Raw genomic sequence first — 22,502 nt, 5'->3', positions numbered from 1 at the left:
GGAGACATGCCTATGCAGCTGATTATTAACCACTGTAAGCAAGGCAGTCTGAATGGGATTTAAGATGAGGCACATAATTTTTTCCAATGCTTGAATGAAAACCTGAAGCATTTGACAGGTGTATGATTGAGCTGCTGATCCAGGAAGCTGGTTTGTTGGGGTTTCTTCCCCCTAATTTTTGCCTTCCTGCTTCTATAAATCTCTAGCTGCCCTTTTGTATTGCTTATGCTTACAAAGCTGATGTTACCTCCTTTTAAGGGAGAGATACTGCCTCTTATTTAAAAGGAAAAAGTCCCATTAAAACGCACTCAACTTCAAGACAGAGTTTACAATTGCAAATCAAATATTAAATCTGATTCCCCCAGGGCTTAACTGTACCAACAGTGATTTGAAAGCCAGAGTGTGTATGCTAAAGTACAAGGGCAGGGTAGGGCAGGCCTGAGGCTCTTCTAAAGCTTTGTGACACAAGTCGTGACAACAATTGTCAGGAAGTCCATTTTCTAGGCTTCAGTATTTTAGTCTACTGAAGGGCTGACTGTGTTAGGAAAAGATTATGTTAGGCACACACAACTCAACCGCTTGCTTTCATGCCATGCTGAAAGGCAGTTGGTTACCTGCATTAGTAGAATAAACAGTTTTTAATTGCTGTTATGGAAACAGTGATTAAAATGGTCTCAGCTGCCTTTGCTATGATAAAGGTGATGCTGGAAATGTTTTCTCTCATCTAAATTTTCATTTTAGGTGACTCCTCACAGCGATATTTTCTGTAGAAATGGTCACCAATAAACTTTGAAGAAGGTAATCTTTCCTGTTAAATAGAGAACTTTGACCTTCTACAAGAAATGTTTTGATGACTAGTTGATGCTTGAAATGGTGAGGGAAATAGACAGATAGTTGCTGGATATGCGCAGTTATACCAAATGACTTTCTCTGGATGTGATTTACCTCCAGTGTTTTTCTACTGAAAAAGCAGATCAGTGTTAAATAGAAGGCAGAATAGCAGCTCAGAAGTTCTAAAACCTGTGGGAATGTACCAGTATCCCACTCAGCACATCATCTCTGAAGATGTTACATTGTGGTGAACAGATGACTAAGGAAGGACAGTAAAACACAAGTGAAAAGAAGGTCTTCAAAGGAAGGCATATACCAGCTGACTGTTTCTATTTTTAAGTTGTTAAATGTTTTTAGTAGCACTGAAGATCAAAAAACAAATTGTTCATTTATGGCACGACCCATTCTAACCAAAACTCTAGAGAGTCCGAAAATATTACAATCTACTTATAAACTCCCATTAGCAAGTTTTTTTGTTTTTAATAAATAAAGTCCCATAGAAACAGAAAGTATTTACAATTAGATCAAAATTCTGAATATAATTCACAAGAGAAAATGCTATTTTTTGAGAAAATGTTTTCATATCCTCGTAACAGTCATTTGTTCTAAATTAGTACATAGCAATTGTCCATTAAATGAACATTTTTCCCTTAAGACCTATTCTTGTAGAAAAGTATTTCAGGCAAAACTTCCTAACCATGATGTAACCATTTAGAATCAGAACATTTCTGTGATTACTAATTCACATGAAAATTAACATTTTCCATGGCTTGAGGAAAACATGATGAATAACTATCAAAATGTAAGAGAAGACAGGATGTAGGGAGAACAATATATTTTATTAGAGCAGCTTATACAGTTGAAAGAAAAGTATAGGCTTTTGGGCATTTGGTCCCTTCATCCTAATAAAGGATAAGACCTGCTCCTGCAAAACTGTCTTCTCTTTTATCCTTAGGCCATTATGACTACCATTACGCTACCACTCCCAAAATATATGGATTGTATACGTCCATATTGGACTGAATGGTTTAAACACTGTCACTGTTAAGCCGCTTCTTTCAAAAATATTACCACTTGCAATAAAATAGAAGAAGTTCTCTGAGTTGTTGGGCTTCTTGGTGACACAGAATTTTTTCCTGTAACAAAGTAATAAACTTAATTTCATTGTCAGTGCATCTCTTCCACTGTCACTTTCAAATATTTTTTAATATTACTTCCATAAGAACATGCCCTAGAACTCTTCTTTATTTAAAACTAATTCTGAACTCTCATTTCTAGTGAAGCCAATGTGAAATTGGATTGTATAAGAAATGCAGGCTCAGATTGGTAGTTTTGCTGTGTGTTACTATTATAGGAATTCAGTATTGGAGCTGTGGTCCATCTCAGTGCCAGTTAATCTTTGATATGTCCTCCTACAGGAGGGGATGAACTTTGCAATGAAACAGAGGCTCTCCCACTAAGTGATAGATGGCAAAATTTCAAATGGCCAGTGTCCAGTGGAAAACAACTTTAAACAAGGGGAGAGAGAATATTTTCTTTTGAATTGTAACAGGCACAAATTAGCGTGCATGTAATTCCTGTCAGAATCCAATGCCCAGCTAGCACAATGTGTCTATCATGAAATGTGCAGGAAACATGCAATCTTGAGCATTCACATGCAATATTCCATTTGCTTTAGGGCAATAATTTCTAAGTTACCTGAAATGATCTCTTTATGAACTTAGTGAAGATCAAAGCTGTTCACTTTAGCCTCATACTGATTTCATCTCAGTGCAATTTCACCTGTGGGTTTTAAACCTTGAGGCTGAATGATCCAATTCTCCAAACTTCCTGGTGGGCATAATGCTAACTACTGACCACAGGCCCAGAGGTTATCTGAAATAAGTGGTAGGAAACATTTTCAGGTGTAGAAGGCATGAGCTTAAGGATTTAATATTTGCCTCTGTCAGACTCTTTATTGCATAATTTGCACCAACTTAGATTGTCAAGGTCTACATTGGGAGTAAGGCCAATTTATACTCCCTGAAAATCCAGTCTGCTCACATATACACTTACAGTACCTCTTGGTCCACTTATGTATCACCACTGAACTTGTCTCGCTAAGTTTAAGGCACACTTTTTACTACAGAAATAAAATGTGGACATGGTGAGAAAACGAAGGATCTTCAATTGAGGACCGCTCCTTACTTCAATATCTATGTTACAATTAGTGGCTTTTTTTCCCAACATTCCCTCTTTGGGTCCACCAGTGTGGATCATACCTGCTTGACTGTGTCAGGGGTCACATTCACAAACAGTAAATGCAGGCAGGCTAAACGTGAATCTAAGGGAATCTCACATCAGAACTGAGAATACCAAAAGAAGATAGTATAACTAAATCTACCTTCTGTTAAATTTATTCATTCTCCTATGCTTTGGTCCCAGTGGAAATCTTAGGTGACATTATAGGGCAACATAAGAAATAATAAATAGAAATTAAAAAATTTAACAATCTTAACAACAGTGAGCATCTCAAAGTATTCTTGTTCCCAGTGATAAACAATGATAGCTCAAGTCAAACTAACACGGTAGAGTTTCCATTACAGGTTTATGATTTAAAGAATGAATTCAAACTTTGTTTTTGTTTAGGAGGACTCACGCTGTTCTAGTTTTCCATGACATTTTTGACTGAATAGTTTCGTTGCTCAATGATAGTTCATCAAATAATTTGGGAAGGCCAAGCAGTTTGTACAAACCTGTTCCAACTACAGACTCAACAGAGTGACTGAACGCTGCTGCGCCCTGTGCCTTGGAGGCCGGGGGGGCAGCTGCATGGTGGCTCCACGCTGGCTGCTGCTCTACCTGCCTCGGACTTGCATGAGCAGAGTAATTGAAGAGACTCTGCTTCCTAAGAGTGATGAGCAGTGCCTATTCCTTAATGAATTCTGGAAATGGCACCTAGTTTTTGGGCTTGCCCACAAATGATGGGCTTAATTCTTACACTAAGACCTCTTTACAGAGCTCTATCAGTGTAAAATTGTATTACGGTAGGCACAAATATTGTCAGACCTGACATTTCTAACTTTTGCCTTTTAAGCTATCATAGGAAGTTAAACTAATCTGTCATTCAGTTTTATTTTATTTTGCTGCTGCCTTGGGAGCACAAAATCAAACATAATAGTTAAAACGTTTCCCTGGAAAAGTTTGAGAAAGATTTTTATTTTTAAGTTGAAAATTTAACTGCATGCTTAACCAACTTCAGTGAAGCATCAATCATACTGGACAAGCAATTTTAAGAAATAAGATAGTTTAAAAAATTAATTCTGAAAATACTGCCAACAATTTCATGATATAGATATTTTTAATATTAAAAGTAAATTGTAAATGTGTCTTTATAAACAATATGCATAAAATAGATCTACTATACTAAGCTCTCTCTCTTTAAATGCTGTTTCACAGTAATTTCTTAGGTATGCAAAGTTTTCCCTCAAAGAAATAGTGCAATCTGAAAAACATACATTATGTCAGCAAATTAGAACTACTATGGTCATTAATATAAGTCTTTATAGATTTCTTGTAGGAGTGGATGAAGACTCATATCTGTCTCCGTTTTCTTTATTATTTGCAACAGCTGCACATGTTCCGTTACAATCTGTCTGAGGTCCGTCATTTTCTGAAGCAACTTTGCAAACAGCTGTGATGATTCTGGATGATTCAGCTTCAGCTGGAGCTCCAAAGCTTGCAACAGATTGTCTTGTATATCTTCAATGGGCTTCACATTTAACAAACCTGGGCGATCTAGGAAAAAAAAATTGGGAGTTGTAAGTTTAAGAACATGGAAACATCAATCTTGTGTATTAATTTCTTAAAGATTTCTTGGCATATTAAGCATTTACATATGGCATTTCTGAGAACTGTGTGACAATTTCTTAAGGTATTTATTTGTAAGGTTTTACCAGATTTTGCTCAAAGAAGTTTTAGAACTAGTCTTAGAAACAGTTCAAGCATTTATGTGGTGCAGATACAGAGACAGGTTTATACAATGCTACAGTGCATCCTCCACAGTAAACTGGGAGTGTTTATGAAAAGGAAGAGTGAGATATAGTTGGGGGATAAACAGGTCTGTATCAGGTAATTCACTTTTGGAAAATCAACATATACTCAGCTGGATTTGCATGTAGTTGCTACCATTAAAAATGTTTCCTGCTAAGGTAGATGCTAACCTATCAAAATAAATTTTAAAAAGGCATAAATTCAACTTCTGCAGTCATACTAACCTGGGAGATTTAAAATCCACAGGTTCAGTTCTTCTCCACACCCAGGTTCCAGTTGCTATTAAGAATTGTCACGATAGCTTTTAGCATCAGCTCATCAGCTCAGCCACAGATGCTTATGGCAGTGGAGGACTGATAGATGTGGCTTGTACAGAAATGCCTTTTCTGAGCTCGTGCCAACAGAGAGTTCTCCTCCATATGGAGGAATCTGGGATGGATGTTTACAACCAAAGTCAGCTATTTGCACTGCCACAGCTGCGAGAGTCCAGGATTATCTTTGGCATATCTTATTCTTCAGCAAGAAGCAAAATCTTTCTTTTTTAACCATTATTATCTTTCATAATAATACCTGTTCTGCTGCTTCTGTCTGTCCCCAAATACCTTCTTAAGTGGTTGCAATTATTATTTAACATAATTTGTAACATTTGTTTTCTAACTTGAGGTAATAAATTATTTGATTCTACAGTCATGAAAGTTAATAAAGTTGCTTAACGTTAAATCCTCACATATGACAATGGCCATCAGTAATTTGTTACTGCTGAACTACTTTGTCCTTGGTAATGCATCCTGATTTATCAGAATACTCCATGAAAAAACAGTTAATAATTTAAACAACATTTGCTGTGTAGCTATGAAATAATTTCATAGGTTGATCAATAAAAAGCAGTGCCTATAGCTAGCCTTAAATTACTTCCCTAAGGCAATATTTCCATTTCGGAAAGGACAAGCGGATGATCTAGATTAAAAATTAAAAAAATTGGCTGTTATTTCCTGTGATCTTAGTAACCTTTCTGTGCATCCAGTTCTACTAACTCAGCTTGGCTTGTGTTGTATACTGGAAAAAAGGCTGAGAGAAAACAAAGCTCTTTATAAATACATTGGGCTTTTACTTCACGGATCAAAAATTGGAGTGTAAACTAAAAGGCAAAGTTGGCATGAAAACAAATGAGTATACACAAGCCATGAATACATGTAGGTCACTGATTAGGAAAGGATAGTTAACTCTCAAAGAGGTGAGGTTTGGGGATAGTTTTTCAGCAATAGGAATAACGGCAAGTTTGAGTATGGAGCTTGATATTTGTTTGACGGTGGTTTTAGGAAGTGACTGCTTTCAGTTGTAGGTGACGGGACTCAGTGACCCATTTGGCTCCTCTTTCCATTTGGTATTTCATCCTAATAAGCTGTGCTTGTCTTGCAGAGATCACTTCTTTATACCATTCAATTGATAATACCATAAAATGTGGTTCAGAAAGTCTGTAAGTAAGTATCTGCAAGCAGAAAATTTTCTCCAAATAAATGGCTCCTTTTTATTAATTTTCTTTGGCACTATTACCAAGTAATTTTTTAAAGATACTTAGAGGATTTTTGATAAATTTTAGATATTTATTTTTAGATTACCTAAACGCATTGCATGTGCTGCAAAATCGAGTTGCCTTCTTTATATCTTTCAGAAACTTCCCAAATTCAGTACTTCAAAGCTGTTAATCAGTTTGGCTTTGGGTTGCGGTAGCTTTAAATTTTACTTCTGTGTTGCAGACGAACTCTGAACTAGCTGGGTATGACTCAGTGTACAGTGATAAAAAAAAATCAAAAAGCACAAAGACTGTGGCCTTGATTTCCTCTGAGATTAATCTCCATTTGCCCCCTGGTTCTTTTATGGTGGGAATTTTTAGGGTGTGAGTTTTTCAGATGTGAAACCCAGTGCAAACATTGTGCTCCCCGCACAACTTTAGGAGGCAAACCCAGGAGATCAGTACTGAGTCTGGAACTTACCAAGGAGCCCCTTGAATTCAGGTGCCGAAGGTCAATTGAAGTTCAGTGAGACTTAAGTGCCTAAAATCCTTAAGCTCCTTTGAAAAACCCAGTCTAATGGTTTTAGAATAACCCAGTAGAACTGGAGTCAGAAAAGATGACTATGACAAAAGCCTAGCAGATCATCAGATGTTATTTTTAAATAAGCCAATTCAAGAGGAAGGAAAATTCCCATTGAAGGCAAGAGAGATTTGTCATGAATAAGAACTTCAGGATATGGACATTATTTTTTGGGTGTTGACAGTTTGCTATACTTTCTCAGTAAAAATTTCTTACAGAGGAAAATGCTGTCTCTGTTCCAAGAAACTTACCTAAATCAGAAAAAGAGGAAATAAGAGGCAAAAGCTTTACTATACAGGTATTATGGTATATTTCAAGTTGTTAAGATGCTCTTAAATATATATGCTCCAGACCCATTGGGTTACTGTACCAAAAGGTGTATTTTGTGCAGTAAGGAGCTCTAGATAGATGTGGCTTGTAGAAAAAAAAAATGCAAAGGAAATGATTAACAATAAGCCTTGAGAAAAATTTAGATGGAGAAGAGGAAGAAACAGAAATGGGAGTAAACGAGATGTGACACTGTGGTGGACGCCTTCGAAGAGGCTAAGACAGAATTGCTGTGTGAAAGCTCACAGAGAAAACTGCAAAGGGAACTGATGAGGGAAGCGAAAGACAGAAACTAATGAGTTGTAGCAGGACTTTCTTATGTTACAGTGAAATTAGGTTACAGAAGGCCAAAGGATAATGTGTTGAAATGATTAAGGTAAGAGATAACTAAAAGTGAATTGGACACCACTTTTAAACCTCTGTGATAATGCAGATTGTTGATAGAAGTTTAGGGTTTTTTATGTGCTATTTGCAACCTGCCTTTTATCCATTCAGACTATGCCAAGAGAGTACCACATTTCTCTTTTTATTATTACTTTTCTTTATTCAGTTTTTCTTTAAGTTTTCATCCATTGTCATATGGCTGTTTCACTTGGTTTGAAAATTCTGCAGGAAGCTGTTCTAAGTAAGAAAATGTTCACAGCGACTGGGAAAGGCTAATAGCCCCTTAGTTTTGAGTGTCAACAGTATGACTTTGTGTAAATAGTGTTTTATACTATCTCAGGGAAAAATATTTTGTTTGTTTATTTACCTATAGATTTGGATGCTTCTTTCAGGTTCCTAACAATAATTACAAGTTTTTTCTGTTCCTCACATATGAAATTGCCATCAGCATGCCTTTACCCATACCTTTATATTTTAATATCTTTGATTAAGTGCATTTTGCATTTAAATACACATTCTAAAATCTTAATATAAAAAACAGTCAAAGATATGGCTGACTGAGCAACTGTGCTACTTCTTTTGCTGAGGCAGATATGACTCAGCAGTTTGAGGTTTTTCTTCTGAGACCATCACATGTATTGCAGTGACCAGGATTTTTGTTAAAAGCCCACAGTGATTATCTGCAGTTTTTGGCCTGATTATGAAGCATTTCTTCGTTCTAACAGGTTTGCTAGAGCAGGATTTGTGTAGCAGTCAAATATGAACTATTTCTTGGTACTATTCAGTGATAAAACTTCAAAATTTGCTGATCTCAGATTGTAGCAAAATTATTGAGTATAGTGTTTAAATAATCAGCAGTGATTCACGGCTCAAAATTTACTGTAAAGAACACACTTAGAAAACAGAAAAAGTGAATGTAGCAGCATTTCTGAACTCAAATACTAGTTTCACTGCATGTTGACTAACAGAGTCTGGGTCTTTACGAGTATACCCCACTATAATTCCCAAACACCACTATATCCTAAACACTGCAGAAGATAATATACAAAAGCTCAAGTCCATCCATGATATGTAAACATGCCATAAAATTACCTTTTGAGCTTTTTCTTTATTTGACAGTAACCTGCTTGAGTGAGTTTGCTCTGTTTATAAATGAGGATTATCCCAGTAAGGCTTGGACTTCTATCTTTCCTGCCCAAACACAGACAGCCAACTTGTTCTCCTTAAACCTTCTTGATAGACTTCATCAGCTCAGGTATATATAATATTTTTAAAGATGCTTCAAGTTCTTTAACATCTATACCATAGCACTCACTACTGGCTGAGGATATGCCTCAGTGGCACAGAGGATACAATAGGGAGGAAGAATATCTTCTTGAAAAAAGTTTTCCAAATCTCATTTTACCAAAGAATACTTTCCAAAGCTACCATAAGTAAAAGAATATTGTAATGAGAGTTTGGCATTGCTGTTAATGGCATAAAGCATTTCTTTTGCAAAATCAAGGTAATATCCTACTGCTCACACACATAGTCTCTCTGTCTCATCAGCATTAAATTCAGAATACTAGAATTTGTTTGGCATTTACAGTATTGTTTTAAAGCACAATATACCAACATTAAGAACAACTTTTCGTCTTTGTAATAATGAGTTCAGAGTAACATTTGGAATCATTAAGACAGACTGAGACTGCACTGAGCAGCTCAGAAACAATAAAATGATTGACTGTAAAGTGGGAGTACTTTCATTTTGTTGCTATTACAGTTAATTTGCCAGCTTCTTATTATTGTTATATGGGCATTTTGCCTTTTTACATAGAATGCAAAAGCAATTCTTACGATATCAAAAGGCTGAACTCTTTTATAGGATTTGTGGCAAATTCCAAACACTTACTTCACAATGAAAAGCTTTCTACATGTAATGTTCCAGCTGGAATTATCTTTCTCTTTTCCTTCCCCTTCTCTTTTCTTCTTTTTAGAGCTGTATAAGAGAGAGCACCCGTGGAGCCAGCAGAACTAGTGTAATTTTGCTAGTCAATAACAGATTCACTTAGAATTAGAGCATTTGGCTAGGATCTTTTTTCATTTCACAACTGATTTTCTTTTTAACATATTTGTACACAGGATTTCTTGAAGTGACTTAAACATTACAGTATTCCTGCAGCTAATAAAGTCCTTGAGGTAACATGAACTGGTTTTGAAATCCTATTTTCAATGAAATAATCCTGGTTCGATGTTCATATAGTTCTTACAGAAACTGAGTTTTGTAAGAACATAGCTCTTACAGAAACAAGAGCATCCGAAACATCTGAGAAATAAGATTTCGATTCCATACCACATAAGATATTATAGTCCCACAGAATGCATTCAATATATATCATATCTGCCTGTAAATTCCATGATAAAAGCCATTCTCTAATTGGCAGCAAAGCTTAATTGTTTTCAAAAGATAAACTCAATTTTCTACAAATAACTATCGTGTTTTTTTGGGAAAAAAGAAAAAAGTTCTATATGAAGATAGTGAGAGATCTTTGTTGTCAAGAAATTAAAGGATTTTCCTAGAAAGGACTGATTTATATTTATATGGATTTATATATTTATATGGATTTGCTTCAGAGTTATTTAAGAACTAACTTAAAATTCAGTAGTTTTTTATGGATCTCTGTTTACAAATTATTCTTAAAAAAGAAAGACTTGTTGATAAATCTGATTCAACACAGTCAATTTTTTTCTGTGGATCATTGTCCTCCTGAGATCTAAAAATGTAAGATTAGTTACATCATACCTATTTCCTCTAATGTAAACCAAACATCACTCAAGCATAGCAGACCTAGTTTTGCAGACTGCAAGTTCCCTTTTTTCAATTAGAAGTGGATTTTGAGAGGCCTGTTTCTCATCTGTCAAATTTCATTATATTAGAAAATGCAAAATGTTGGCATGTTTTGTTTAGTACCCTAATAGGCTTGTATAGTTTCTCCTCCCCCATCAAACCCGACTGAAAATATACCAGTAACTTATTTTCCCTTCCTGAATTAATTCAGAGTCCTCAGGGATCATTGTGTTCAAAGGTTTGCACAAGAAAATGTCTTCTGGGAAGTGTACTTGGTTGAAGTGGATTTAGTTAGTCTAATAAACTATACTGTGATACCACCTTTTTACTGAATGAAACACAATGCCAGAAGTAATTGTATGTGATTTTAAATGAAGCTATACGTAACAATGCACTCTCAACATAATGTTTGTTTTTAGAACAATAGCATGTGGTTGTTGTGTTTGATTGCTTAAACATAATTTAATAACAAAATACTCTGCATTGCTTTGTGGAGGATCTGAATTCAGAACATTCAGCACATTCCTCCCATTGATATCTGCAGTAACAATCTAAGCCAAAATACACACAAATCAGTAGGGTAAATTTTTCTTTGTGCGACATCACTAACTTGATACTATTGGCCAAAGTAAAAGACCTTCAATCTGACCTGAAACATATATCTGATATCTCAGATTCTCAGTGGAAATGTTTCTAAGTGAACTAAATCGGGGTAGCACTTGCTAATTCACAAAATGTAATAGCTACATCAGCTCAGAATCAGATAGAACATACTGACTTAAAAAAAGCTGAAAATGCAGTGTCCTTTTTAATGAAGTGTTAGAATCTGTGTAGTCTGATACCTGGGCTTTCAGATTCATGCTTTGTTCAAAGCATAATGCATAAAGATTAATACAAACAGAGCAGCTTATGAAATCTGAACAGAGCAGACACACAATGCCTGTTTTTGTCAGGCATTAGGAGACCATCGTTTTCCTGAGAAATGCATTCTCCCTCTCCCCTTTAAAGGCAAACAAAACCTTGCACAAATGAAAAAACAACAACAACAACAACAAAAAAACACCAGAACAATCCTGTAAGCCAAATGCAACATATATTGTGAAATTGTTATGGAGTCAAAGCTACTTGTGTACAATTAGCAAGCCACACAATCTAATTGCAGGTTTAAAAAACCCTCATGCAGAATTTTGACTTTTAGAAGCTCTTGTCAGTGAAATTCCACCCTTCCTGTTTTCAGATAGTCAGTCCTGATTTTGTTTTCTAACTAAATTAACTGTTGATTCAGCAGGCATTTCCAGCTCTGTCATTAATATCAGGTCATTTACATTTTCAGTTTCTGCCTGAAACTGAAAAAAGGGCAAACAACATCCAGAAACCTGAAAATTAATAAAAAACTATGTGTAAATAAACTCACTCCCATCCTGTAGTGCTGGGCACTTTCCTGTTTGGACAGGAATTAGAAGTGTCAATTCTATTATATAAAATATCATATTAAATAAGACAGCACTTACCTCCACTTAGTATAATGACAGCTATAAATATTGCCAGGTCACTGTCATCTAATTCCAGTGCATTGAACTTCACAGCAAACTCAAACTTGGGTTCCATAAAGTCACAAAAAGGTTTTCTCAGGCTCTTCAGAAACTCTCGTGTCATGAATCCTTGTCCATCAGATATAAGAACTCCATCTTTATTCATCAGAGAAGCCAGGAGAGTATATATGATCTCATGGACCCCATATTTCAGGAGAGTTACTTGATCATTCAGGTCAAGATTCACAAAACCTGGAATGTTCTTGGCAAATTCTGTAATCTCCTGCACTGCCTCCACTGAGCGAAACTGACATCGCTGGAAAATGCGAATTGCTACCTCTTTGTTCTCCTCCTGCAGCGGTGACACATGCTTGCACTTGATCTGATCTTCTCCCATCATCAAAGAGTTCATGTCATAAATAACAAATGGCTAAAAATAAAAGGAAAAGACAATTTACTTTCAAATGTCCTTTCTATGAACATTTGACACCTGAGAAACTGAAGTGGCATACAGAGGTATAACTCATCAGAAAGCACTTAGAAATCTATGAGGAATATATCAAGGGTAGTTGACCTAAAAGGGTTAAATCTTCATAAGCCTATTAAAGCAAATTTCCTCACAATGTTAAAATGATTTACAGAAAGGACAAGTAGTTCTTAAGGACTTCTCACAGGTTCCGTGAATCCACATTCTAAAAATAGGACTTTGGCTGATACTTTTTGAATAATTGGGGGCAGGGGGTAAGGAACACTGTTTTAAAATATCCATGATTTTTGCTGCTTTTTGTTTTGGTTTGGTTTGTTTTTTTGTTTGCTTTGCAGAAGTTCTGTAATACCACAATTCGAAGTTTGGAATGCTTGTTAACAAAAGATTAAAATGTTACTCCTTTTACCTGAATTTTAATGGCTTCTATAAAACAGAATCTAGTAAGTGTACAGTGACAAGTTTGCACTTCTGATGATATAACTTCTTTTTTGTAGAAAGACAGAGCATATTCATATTTTGATTACTTCATATACTGTCACATTCTTTTCAAGTTCTATCCTTCTAGAAAATACTGCAAGTAATATCAAGTTTATGGTATTGATTATCTGATAAATTTAACCTTTTGCTGTTAATTGCTTTAAAAATAACAAAGTTAGGATATATTTAAACTCAAACAACTTATCAATGGGAAAGACAACACAAATAACGTGATATAAACTACAGCAGCACAATTGAGAACACAAGAATGAGTCCGACTGAAATAAACTCACATAGAATAAACCAATTTTGAAAGCAGATTAGAAAAAGTAGTGCCTGGAAAACTTTTGTTAGGATATGGAAACTCTCTGTTTCAGAATATGCAGAAGCAGCCCCTGGTTTTAAAGAAGTGGTTAAGTGAGGATTCTTGAATTTATCTGAAGAATCTTTTCCTTAGAGGATAGATGACTAAATAGTTCATCGCTGCACTGAACAAATATCTACTGATATTAATAGGTTTGTTAACATACTTGAGTAATTAATTAAAACAGCAGGAATTATACACCAACAACTGGACAAAAGAAATGCATTTTTTAATTTCAGATCCTTTATGATTACAGATTCTAATGCCTTATTCATGTGAGTGCTCACTCTCATGGTTTTATATCCACTGTATGTTGCAGAACAGATTCAGAAATAACCCAAGACTTCCTATATGTAGTCAGTGTTCCTCTCCCACAGATCAGTTTCTGGAAACTCCTAAAATTCTATTCCTATTTGACTAAACCAGTTTTGAAGTCTAAATTGAGTGCTAAATTATTATGGAATTTTTAAAACTGAAAATAGCTACTTTCTGAAGACAATATTGCCCAGATGCTTATCACTACCCACCAGCTAGAGGTTACTTCTCCCATCTCCCATAGCTCTGCAGATGGAGACTGTGGAAGCGTTCGGTCATCTGTTTCAGGCTAAGTCGAGCACAAAGCTCTGACCCGCTTTCACTAGGAAGAGAGGGCGGGATGACAGCTAACAGTTTTGTCTAACTGATACAGCTGCTTGGAAAAGAGAGGTCTGTCTGTGAACTGAAATAATAGGATCTGCACAAGAGGAGTTCAGCTTTCAAAATGGGTTAGTTAAAAATCAATACTCTGCTGCTTACAAGACCGATAAAACTAGTGCTGTCAGTTTCACAAGCAACCACAGGCAAACATAGCTCCAGACCATGAGATTCTGTTAAATAGTGTGAGGTGTGACACTATTTTTCCACTTGCACTAGGATTTCAGTGTGAAACTGAAAAAATAAACACACTGCACTGAGAAAAACCAGGAGGATAAGGTATTTTTCAAGATGTAATGCTATTTTGGCAGCAGAAAAAACATTTTATACATATCTGTGCATATGTATGTGCACACATATGCAAAATAGTGGAATAACAAGACTGTAGAGGAGGCTTTTAAAATGCATGTTTTAGTACTAGTAGGTCATTCCTTCCTTTTCTTTCTAGAAAATCTTAAGTGGGAGCCCAAGTACAAGAAAAAGTCATCTATTCTGTGCATGTACATGTACTTTAGAAAGACTATACTATGCCACCAGCCTACTGACATTAGAAGATGAAAATCAAGAAAAAGTTCAAAAGAGCTAAAGAAATTTTTAGTATAAAGATTCAGATGAACCTTGTGAGCATAATGTTATGTCAAATGAGCACTGTATATCCCAGAAGAGGATGAGTTAATAATTTTAGTTTTGGCACACACACTTAGCATATCCAATCATTTTCAGATAATGCAGATGATCTAGCAATTAAAAAATAACGTACATTTAAACTATGCCCATAGTAAACAGTTTGATGTTCCAGAGCACAAAGTCCATTACAATTCAAATAATATGGAAGTTGTAACCATTAAATACTGCCTGTCACCCTTTCAGTGTTATTTTTTAAAAAAAGACTTGGAAATTTGCAGCAATGAAAAGCTGAATTCTATGTCTATTGGTTTATTGCTATATTCTAACCTGACAAAGTGTTAAAGCTTTCAATTAAAAAAAGAGAACATCGTTGATGGTGTACTATATATTTACTGCATGAGTATTGCATTAGTGTAACTTTCAGACATGATCAAGTTTCATAAGCCCAGACCATTGTTAAGTACTCAGCACAGCAGAGCAGCAAACCACATGCCAATTGATTTCTACGACAACTTCCTAGAACCTTGCAGAACAAAAGTAGGATCTGTGGATGCACTTGGGACCTCGGAAACAGACGCCCCAGACTTCTCAACACACATCTGGAAAAAAAGAAGATGAGAGCACCATAGGTAACCCTGCCCAAACTTCTGTCATGTTCCAGAGTGTGCACAGTGGGCAGCTGCAGAAAAAGGGAGCAGGCCTCATGGTGACATTTTTAGGATGAAGAGGAGTAAAGAAGATATATAATTACACACCCCACTTCTATTCTGTTGCCTAATGCAGGTACATAGTTATTGAGAACACACTTAAAAAACCTAAATTGCTGTATTAATTCTTTCCAGTAACCTATGTTTCTGATCTAGAGAGGGAACTGTGGAAAGATTTGGAAAAAGCAGCGATGCTCAAGTGGAATTAGTGTATCAGCTTTCTGCAGAATAAATAAACTATGCTAGTTCAAACTTTATATACTCCATGATGAAAAGTTACTCAAATTGTAAGTGTCCACCATATCTGAAGTTTTTATGTGAGGGGTACAACCAAATTAGGGACAATATTTAAATTATGATTTTAACTGCCTTTAAAGAAAGAAAGCCTAAAATACCTCCAAATTCTTTCCTGTCTTTGAAATTATTGAAGAAAATTAAATACAGTCTCTGTTGTAATCTTGACAATAAAGTGTCTGCCAATGATTCTATAAAACAAACTAGGAGTTATAAGTTTTGGAAAACTATTTTGCTCTTTAGGTGTTAAAATAGTGACAAAATTTAAAACTTTCCATAATTATCAGATCTTATTTATCCTCCTTCTCACTGATACAGAAGGTTGTTATGTATTGCCAGTAAAGTTTCCAAGGCAACCCACAAATACACATATCTCTATTCCTTACTTTTCAAAGATTTTGTTGTACATTCTCCTAAAATTCAAATTGCACCAACACAGGATACTGATCTGATCCAAGATAACCCAGTTAAATGCAGGAATTCATCAGAGCATCATAAGAATAAGCACCATAGTTAAGGCTAATGACGGTGTTGGCACTGGGAATCATTTGATACTTATGAAAAAGAATATTCCTTTGGCAACAGCTAGTACTGATAATATGATACGGATGCTTGAATAGTATGGCAACCAATTCCTGACAGCTAGATAGCCACCTTAAACAGATAGTGTGGAAGATAACCTTTGGTGAAGGAGAAGGAAAACGGGAAGAGTGGATCAGAGAATACAAAAAGGTTAAGATGACCTTCAAATTCTTGTACTAGTTTCAAGTATTTTATTAGGTGAACTTGGAGTTTTTTCAAATAATGTTTACTTATCCTATCTAAAAACATTTCCTGTGTTTCAGACACAGCTTGAAATATGTAACTGCCAACAGCAAAGTTTTTTGTGTTTTTTTTTTTAAAGATGTGTTGTCAATGTGGTAAATTATTTACTCAAAAGAAAGGAAAAAAAAAAAACAACAGAGGGAACTAACTGATTTGTCTGTCGTCTTTCCTGTCAAGATCGCCCTCGCCTTGGCTTTGGTCAGAGGGAAGGACTTTATGTATGAGTCATACAAATGCTTGGCAAGTGCGCGTAGATCAGCAGATTCAGGGTTTAACTGGTCGATGTCGCTGGAAATCTCTGCCAAGAGCTTCTCCTTCTCCGCTTGTGGCATTCGCCCAAACCTGATGGCTGAAGAAGATGACAAGCAATTACTATAGCTATAGTTGCACCTAAAAAAGCACATTTGAATAGCTTTTTATGTCACCTTTTGTTACAAGCTCTTGAAGTTTTTATTTAAACAGTACTTAGGCAAGTAAAAAAAAGATGATTTTCTCCAGTAATATAGGCAAAACAGCTGCAGTGCTTTAAAGAAATGTAAACAAACAAATCTCAAAGAGGAAATAATCTATGTGCCGAAACAGTAAGATTACAATATCTTGTTTGGAAATGCAAACCTACTGTCAGCTTACCTGACAGAGTTAGTGAAAACCACCGATTCTACCTCCAATCTAAATAAAATTTAAAGAATCTTTAAGATATTAAAATTCTGTTGGCTTAGGGTAGGAACCACCTTTCAGCCTTGTATTGTTTTGGGCAAATCACCATATGGATCTCAGATTCTTCATTTGTTTAGAAACAAAACACTTGCATGCCTTGCAGGAATAAATTCCTAAATAGCACAACAGAAGTTAATGTAGCAAGTGCTATAAAATGTTACCAAAAGAATTAAGGAATGAGAAAGAAGGTTGCGCAGGAAATAAAAAAGCCAGAAAAGGCTGAGTTCTTCATGGTAAGTCTACGCGCCTGCACTATTGGAAACACAGAAAATGGTTCTACCGAGACATACGATCTCACAGTTGCTCAGTACCAAGGTAAGGCAGGCAGGCAGGCTGTAAACCTCCTACTTTTACATCTATGTACTTACTATCCAAGACACTATTTATTCATATGGGGACTGACTTGGAAAATATTTCGAATGAGCCATCAAGATCAAGACTGATTTATCATATGGTATTTCAGTAAACAGAATTTATTTTATTTTACAAAAACAAAACAGAACAAAAGAGCATCAAAACAAAAAACAGAAGGAAGAAACAAGGGTTTGCATTTTGGCCTTAGGAATAGAAATATTATAAATATTTTTTCAGCGATTAGTGTCTTCCCTGGATAAAATAAAAGTGCTGTTAAGATCATACATATGAATGATTATACTAGGGATGTTTGTTTTGGAAATGACCAGCCACTTTCCTTTATGAGTTTGCTTGCAGTGTGCTGATGGACAAAAATGACACTTTTTTTCAGGAATAAACAATTGTGCCAGAAAACATAAAAAACCCATTTGTCATATATTATATTTAGTGATCAGTTCTCTTATCTCATGGCTGTAGAAACAAGGTGGTTTATTTTTACAACTGTACTACATTTCTCTTCAGCAAACTTAGTCTCCGAATGATGCATGCTGTATATTTCACATTTGCTCAGGTATTCTTAGAGTTAACATGTCAGAATAAAAATCATCATGAAAGGAAACCTAGTTCAATAAGTACAAACTAACATACTCTATTCCACCACCCCCCCACACACCCCGAAAACGTCTTTTGCCTACAATTTTTTTTGTATGGGAAATTTTGAATAATTGCCAACTGATATTTGTTTTGGATCACATATACATGGCATATGTATTTTTTTCTTTCTTATGGGAAACACTAAGTATTCTTAATCAGCTACTAACAATAGTTTTCAGGGAGACATCACTGCCCTCCTTTCTTCTGAGAGAAAAACATTTACAGAAAAATTATTAACTTCATATTAGTTTATATGGCTCAAAGAGACTGACACCATTCTGTAAAGAAGTAATGTGAATAGATGGACATATGGTAATGTTAGTGATGTATAAAAAATTGATAACAAACAAAAGAAGAGTTCATATTTGTACTTAGTGTAACCTAAATAAAAAGATGAAAAAATTCAGCATAACTATAAAGGAACTAATTCAGCTGCATATGCTTCCACGAACACTGTGAATCAAGACCATTTTGGTATTTTCATTTTGCAGTTAAAATGGATTCTCTCACTATTAAAAACTTGTATTTGTAGTTAACACAAATCCTTTCTGTTTTTTTTAAAAAAACATGTATGGATGTTGATAATCTTAAACCCATGATACTAATAACTGCATTTTAGACATTCTTGAAGATGTAAAATGAATGAAGTATGAGTATTTAATGAAGTAAATAGAGTGAAAACTCACTGAGAATATGTTATAGCATTTCCGCATTATTTTTTTTCTGATACTTAAGGACTGATTCAACAAAAAGAATCAAACTGTCAGCAACATACTAAAGCTAAAATATATTATTACATACATATTGTAAGAAGTTGTTACAGGGACAGCACATATAACTAAAATGTGGGGTCAAGAAGGTGTTAATAATATAGCTAATAAAAATGTTAAAGGTTAAAGGTTAATTAAATGTCCATGTTGAACAGTGCAGCTAGACATTTGTTAAATTCATATTTTCATTAAAAGCCATTATGTTCTTCACTAAACCTGGTTTCAGATTTAATATTAATTTAATAATAAATTTGTGAAATTTATAGGATTATGTTTTATGATTAATTTGTCCACTTTTCAAATGTGCATTTTGCAATAGCTTCATCAATGGAAAAAATCTTGTGATACTTTGATGCTACTGATTGGGTTCTTGCCAACAAATTCAACTCCTCCTCACCATCTTTTTTTTTTGAGGAAGAATTTGCAAACTGAAGACCTAAGTGAAATCTGGAAAGACTTCTCAGAGTCTTACAGTGGACCTTTTAATCTGGAAAGAAAGTAAGGCAAATATTAGCCTGATCTAAAAGACTGTTAATAAAAAAGGGACATCAGAGTTGCCCATGACTATAAAATGTTAATCACTTCCAGAAATATATGCAGTGCAATTTATTACGACCTGAAGACTTCTAAACATATAGTAAGAAATACTTAGGAACTCAAAGAAACATGTTCTTTGAGACATTTCACAATCATATCAGGAACTGGGTGTTTTGGGCCAGAAAAATGTTTTGGTATGATAAAATCTACTTGTAAACTATTTTGATATTTTACATGGAATACATTTATAATATTATATATAATACCTTTATAATATGTTTACAATAAATTATGCATCCCTACCAACCTAATTTGAATTCTGTAAGTTCATTCTGTAAGCATACTAACTCTAAGTATTATGGAAATGGAGCTTGACTGAACACCAGTATGAGACATGATTCTGTTGTCAGCCTGTTCTTGAGAGTTGGGGTTTGCAGAAGCAAGTTTATAACCTGGAATCTCATTGGCATAAGACTCCCTCTCATCAAGTTTATTTTTTCAAAAAGGTATTAAAAAAAAAGGGACAGTCTATTGCTTCCTCTTACTATATTTTTATGCTACCTTAGCTCTAAGTAGTTTATAAGTTCCCCAAGGAATTAAAAACAATAGGAATTTATTTTCTTTTTTTCCACTTTTTTTTTTTCTCTCCCCTGCACCCCTCCATCCCCCACAAGTATCTACTGGAACATTCTTAATGATATACCACAGTGTAGATACCATGACACTGATTACTGAAATAGAATTGTTTAGTGTAGAGATGTTATTGAAAAGATCAAGGAGATCAGGGATTTTCAAAACAGAAATTGTTTTGTCATTAGGGAATAACTGACTAAGCTGTATGTCTTTTGTATTCTTTTAAAGAACAGAAACCAGACTGGTAACAAACATCTTGCTAGAAATTCATACATGGGTGAATAGACTAGTGCCTGTTTTTTTCAAGTAAGTTTGTCTGAATTGAGGGGGATAGTTTCTTTTTTAAAACTTATGGCAGTTTTCCACATAACTGTATCTACTGTTGCACTGATACTGCCAGTATAAAATAGGCTTACTTTTAGTTTTGACTACAAAATGATAGCATAGTATGTATACGATGTTTTCTAAATATGTCCCTAATCCTATACCCTGATTCCTGTGCAGAGTCTCGTCTCCTGTCCCAGAGTCTCTTGAAAAGTAAATTACAGTATTTGTGCTAGCAATTTGGTATTACTAAACAACACATTGTTGATAGTTCTCTGTTAAAAGTTTACAATAGTACTGGTGTAGAATTTGTAATAAATGACAACTTACATTGTGTTTTGTTTTTTAATGGAAAACACGATTGACTAAGAGTGTTCGAGAATCATGTTTCTGGTGTGCTTCTCTATCCCCAACAAAGGATACCAAATTACCTTTGCAAAGTAGGCATGCGTTATAAGACCTGGTGCTTCTAATATAAAATTATTTCCATTAATTTACAGATTGCATTGGAGTTCATCATACTGTTAATATTTCATTTACTGTTAATAGTTCTAGAGTAGATGCCTTCTTTCCCTGATCATTTATTTTTATTTTGCTTGTGATGGTGATACTTATTTTCCTGAAAAGTGCTTTGAGATCTCTGCATGAAAAGTGCTATAAACCCCAAATATTATTTATTACTTTGTTGTTTGTTTCAGTACTCTTCCTTGTTGGAATTGTGTCTAATTCTTTGTTTCCATGTTTCGAGAATTTTTATATATGTAGTCAAAAAACCCTGTGAACATTTATGTTAAATCAGTGCATTGTCTTCACTGTGCTAAATTTTATGAATGCAAGCACCCTTATGTATAATCTATTTTGGAGTTAAAGCCCAAAGACGCAGAGGAAGACTATATCAAATGATACATGATTAAAGCTGCATAGAAATTTGCTATGTATTTTTATTTGGCATAGGATTGGGGCCTCATGATGCTAATTTTTCTATGAAGATCAGATTCCTGATCCTGATTCCTTTTTTAAAAAAGATTATTTTAAATTCCTTCTGCGTAAATGAAAAAGGAACCCCCTCCCCCACAAATAACAAAAGAAATAAGTACTACTGCCAAAGGTAACATTGAATTATATAGCACCTCTGTTAAAATGCCAAGATTACTTTGAAAGAAAATTAGCAGATATGTTGTTATGTGGTAAACTAGGTTATAAGCACTAACTTCTATTTTTGAATGCTTGCATACTGCATTCAGAATCGTGTTAGATATAACAAAGCTTAGTCATAGCACAGAAAGCTATTACATCAATGTCAAATCAGTTCAAACTGCCCGTTATTATCAAAGAATGCACTAGCTGATAAGCTAATCAAAGCAGTGTAATGGGGGTTATCTCTTACTGGCCTAGAACACCTATCCTTGTTTAACAACCCGCTTGAGTGGTATTGCCAGCTATCAGATCATGTGTCTATCAGTTGTCTATCAGTTCAGCAAAACAGCCACTAACATTAGCAGAGTTTGCATTTAGCAGATAGGACCAAGTCTTCTTCTAAATACGTGAATTGACTTCACTAAAAGTGGAAATGACATCTTATTGGGTTTTGTACTATATTAATCCTTAGGGTGTACCTTGTTGCTTGCCGTCATAATATCAGACTTTTACATAAAATAATTCGGCAATAATAAAATCCCTGAGGAATCTCATAATATTTTCTTGTGTTGGGGTAAAGTTTATTATGAATGTTTTTTTTTGTATGGATTGTACATTTATTAGCAATCTATCATTTCTGTATGTGTTTGTTTCTTTCTAAATATGTGGTTTTGGGATGGACTAATAGCAGTGAATCTCTCATGATCCAGTTTCAAACTCTGTTCCTATTTCATGAAAATATGGGTCTTGGAAGATTTCTGATGTAATTCATGAATTATGAGAATAAATTTTCCTAAACATAAGGCGATCAGGACCCTAAAATGTATTTTAAATATAAAAATTCATTAACAACGTAAAGTTAGAGAGTTGTGAATC

The 22,502-nt window shown here is 34.9% G+C and overlaps 1 protein-coding gene across 3 annotated transcripts in view; it reads right to left on the bottom strand.

The window, feature by feature from the left end:
• Positions 1 to 1,286: 1,286 nt before the first annotated feature.
• Positions 1,287 to 22,502, bottom strand: part of PPARG (peroxisome proliferator activated receptor gamma) — a 61,904-nt gene continuing 40,688 nt past the window's right edge. For all 3 annotated transcript variants that reach the window (XM_075052771.1, XM_075052770.1, XM_075052772.1), the window contains exons 5-7: positions 16,650 to 16,849; positions 12,006 to 12,456; positions 1,287 to 4,608 (exon numbers count right to left, since the gene is read on the bottom strand). In XM_075052771.1, coding sequence (XP_074908872.1) covers positions 4,361 to 4,608; positions 12,006 to 12,456; positions 16,650 to 16,849 — 899 coding nt within the window. In that variant the 3' untranslated portion in view covers positions 1,287 to 4,360. The remainder of the gene's footprint in view (positions 4,609 to 12,005; positions 12,457 to 16,649; positions 16,850 to 22,502) is intronic.

This window comes from Buteo buteo, chromosome 21, assembly GCF_964188355.1.
Source record: "Buteo buteo chromosome 21, bButBut1.hap1.1, whole genome shotgun sequence".
Taxonomy (NCBI): Eukaryota; Metazoa; Chordata; class Aves; order Accipitriformes; family Accipitridae; genus Buteo; species Buteo buteo.
The sequence above is the reverse complement of the archived record's forward strand: the minus strand, read 5'-3'. Positions and strand labels throughout refer to the sequence as shown.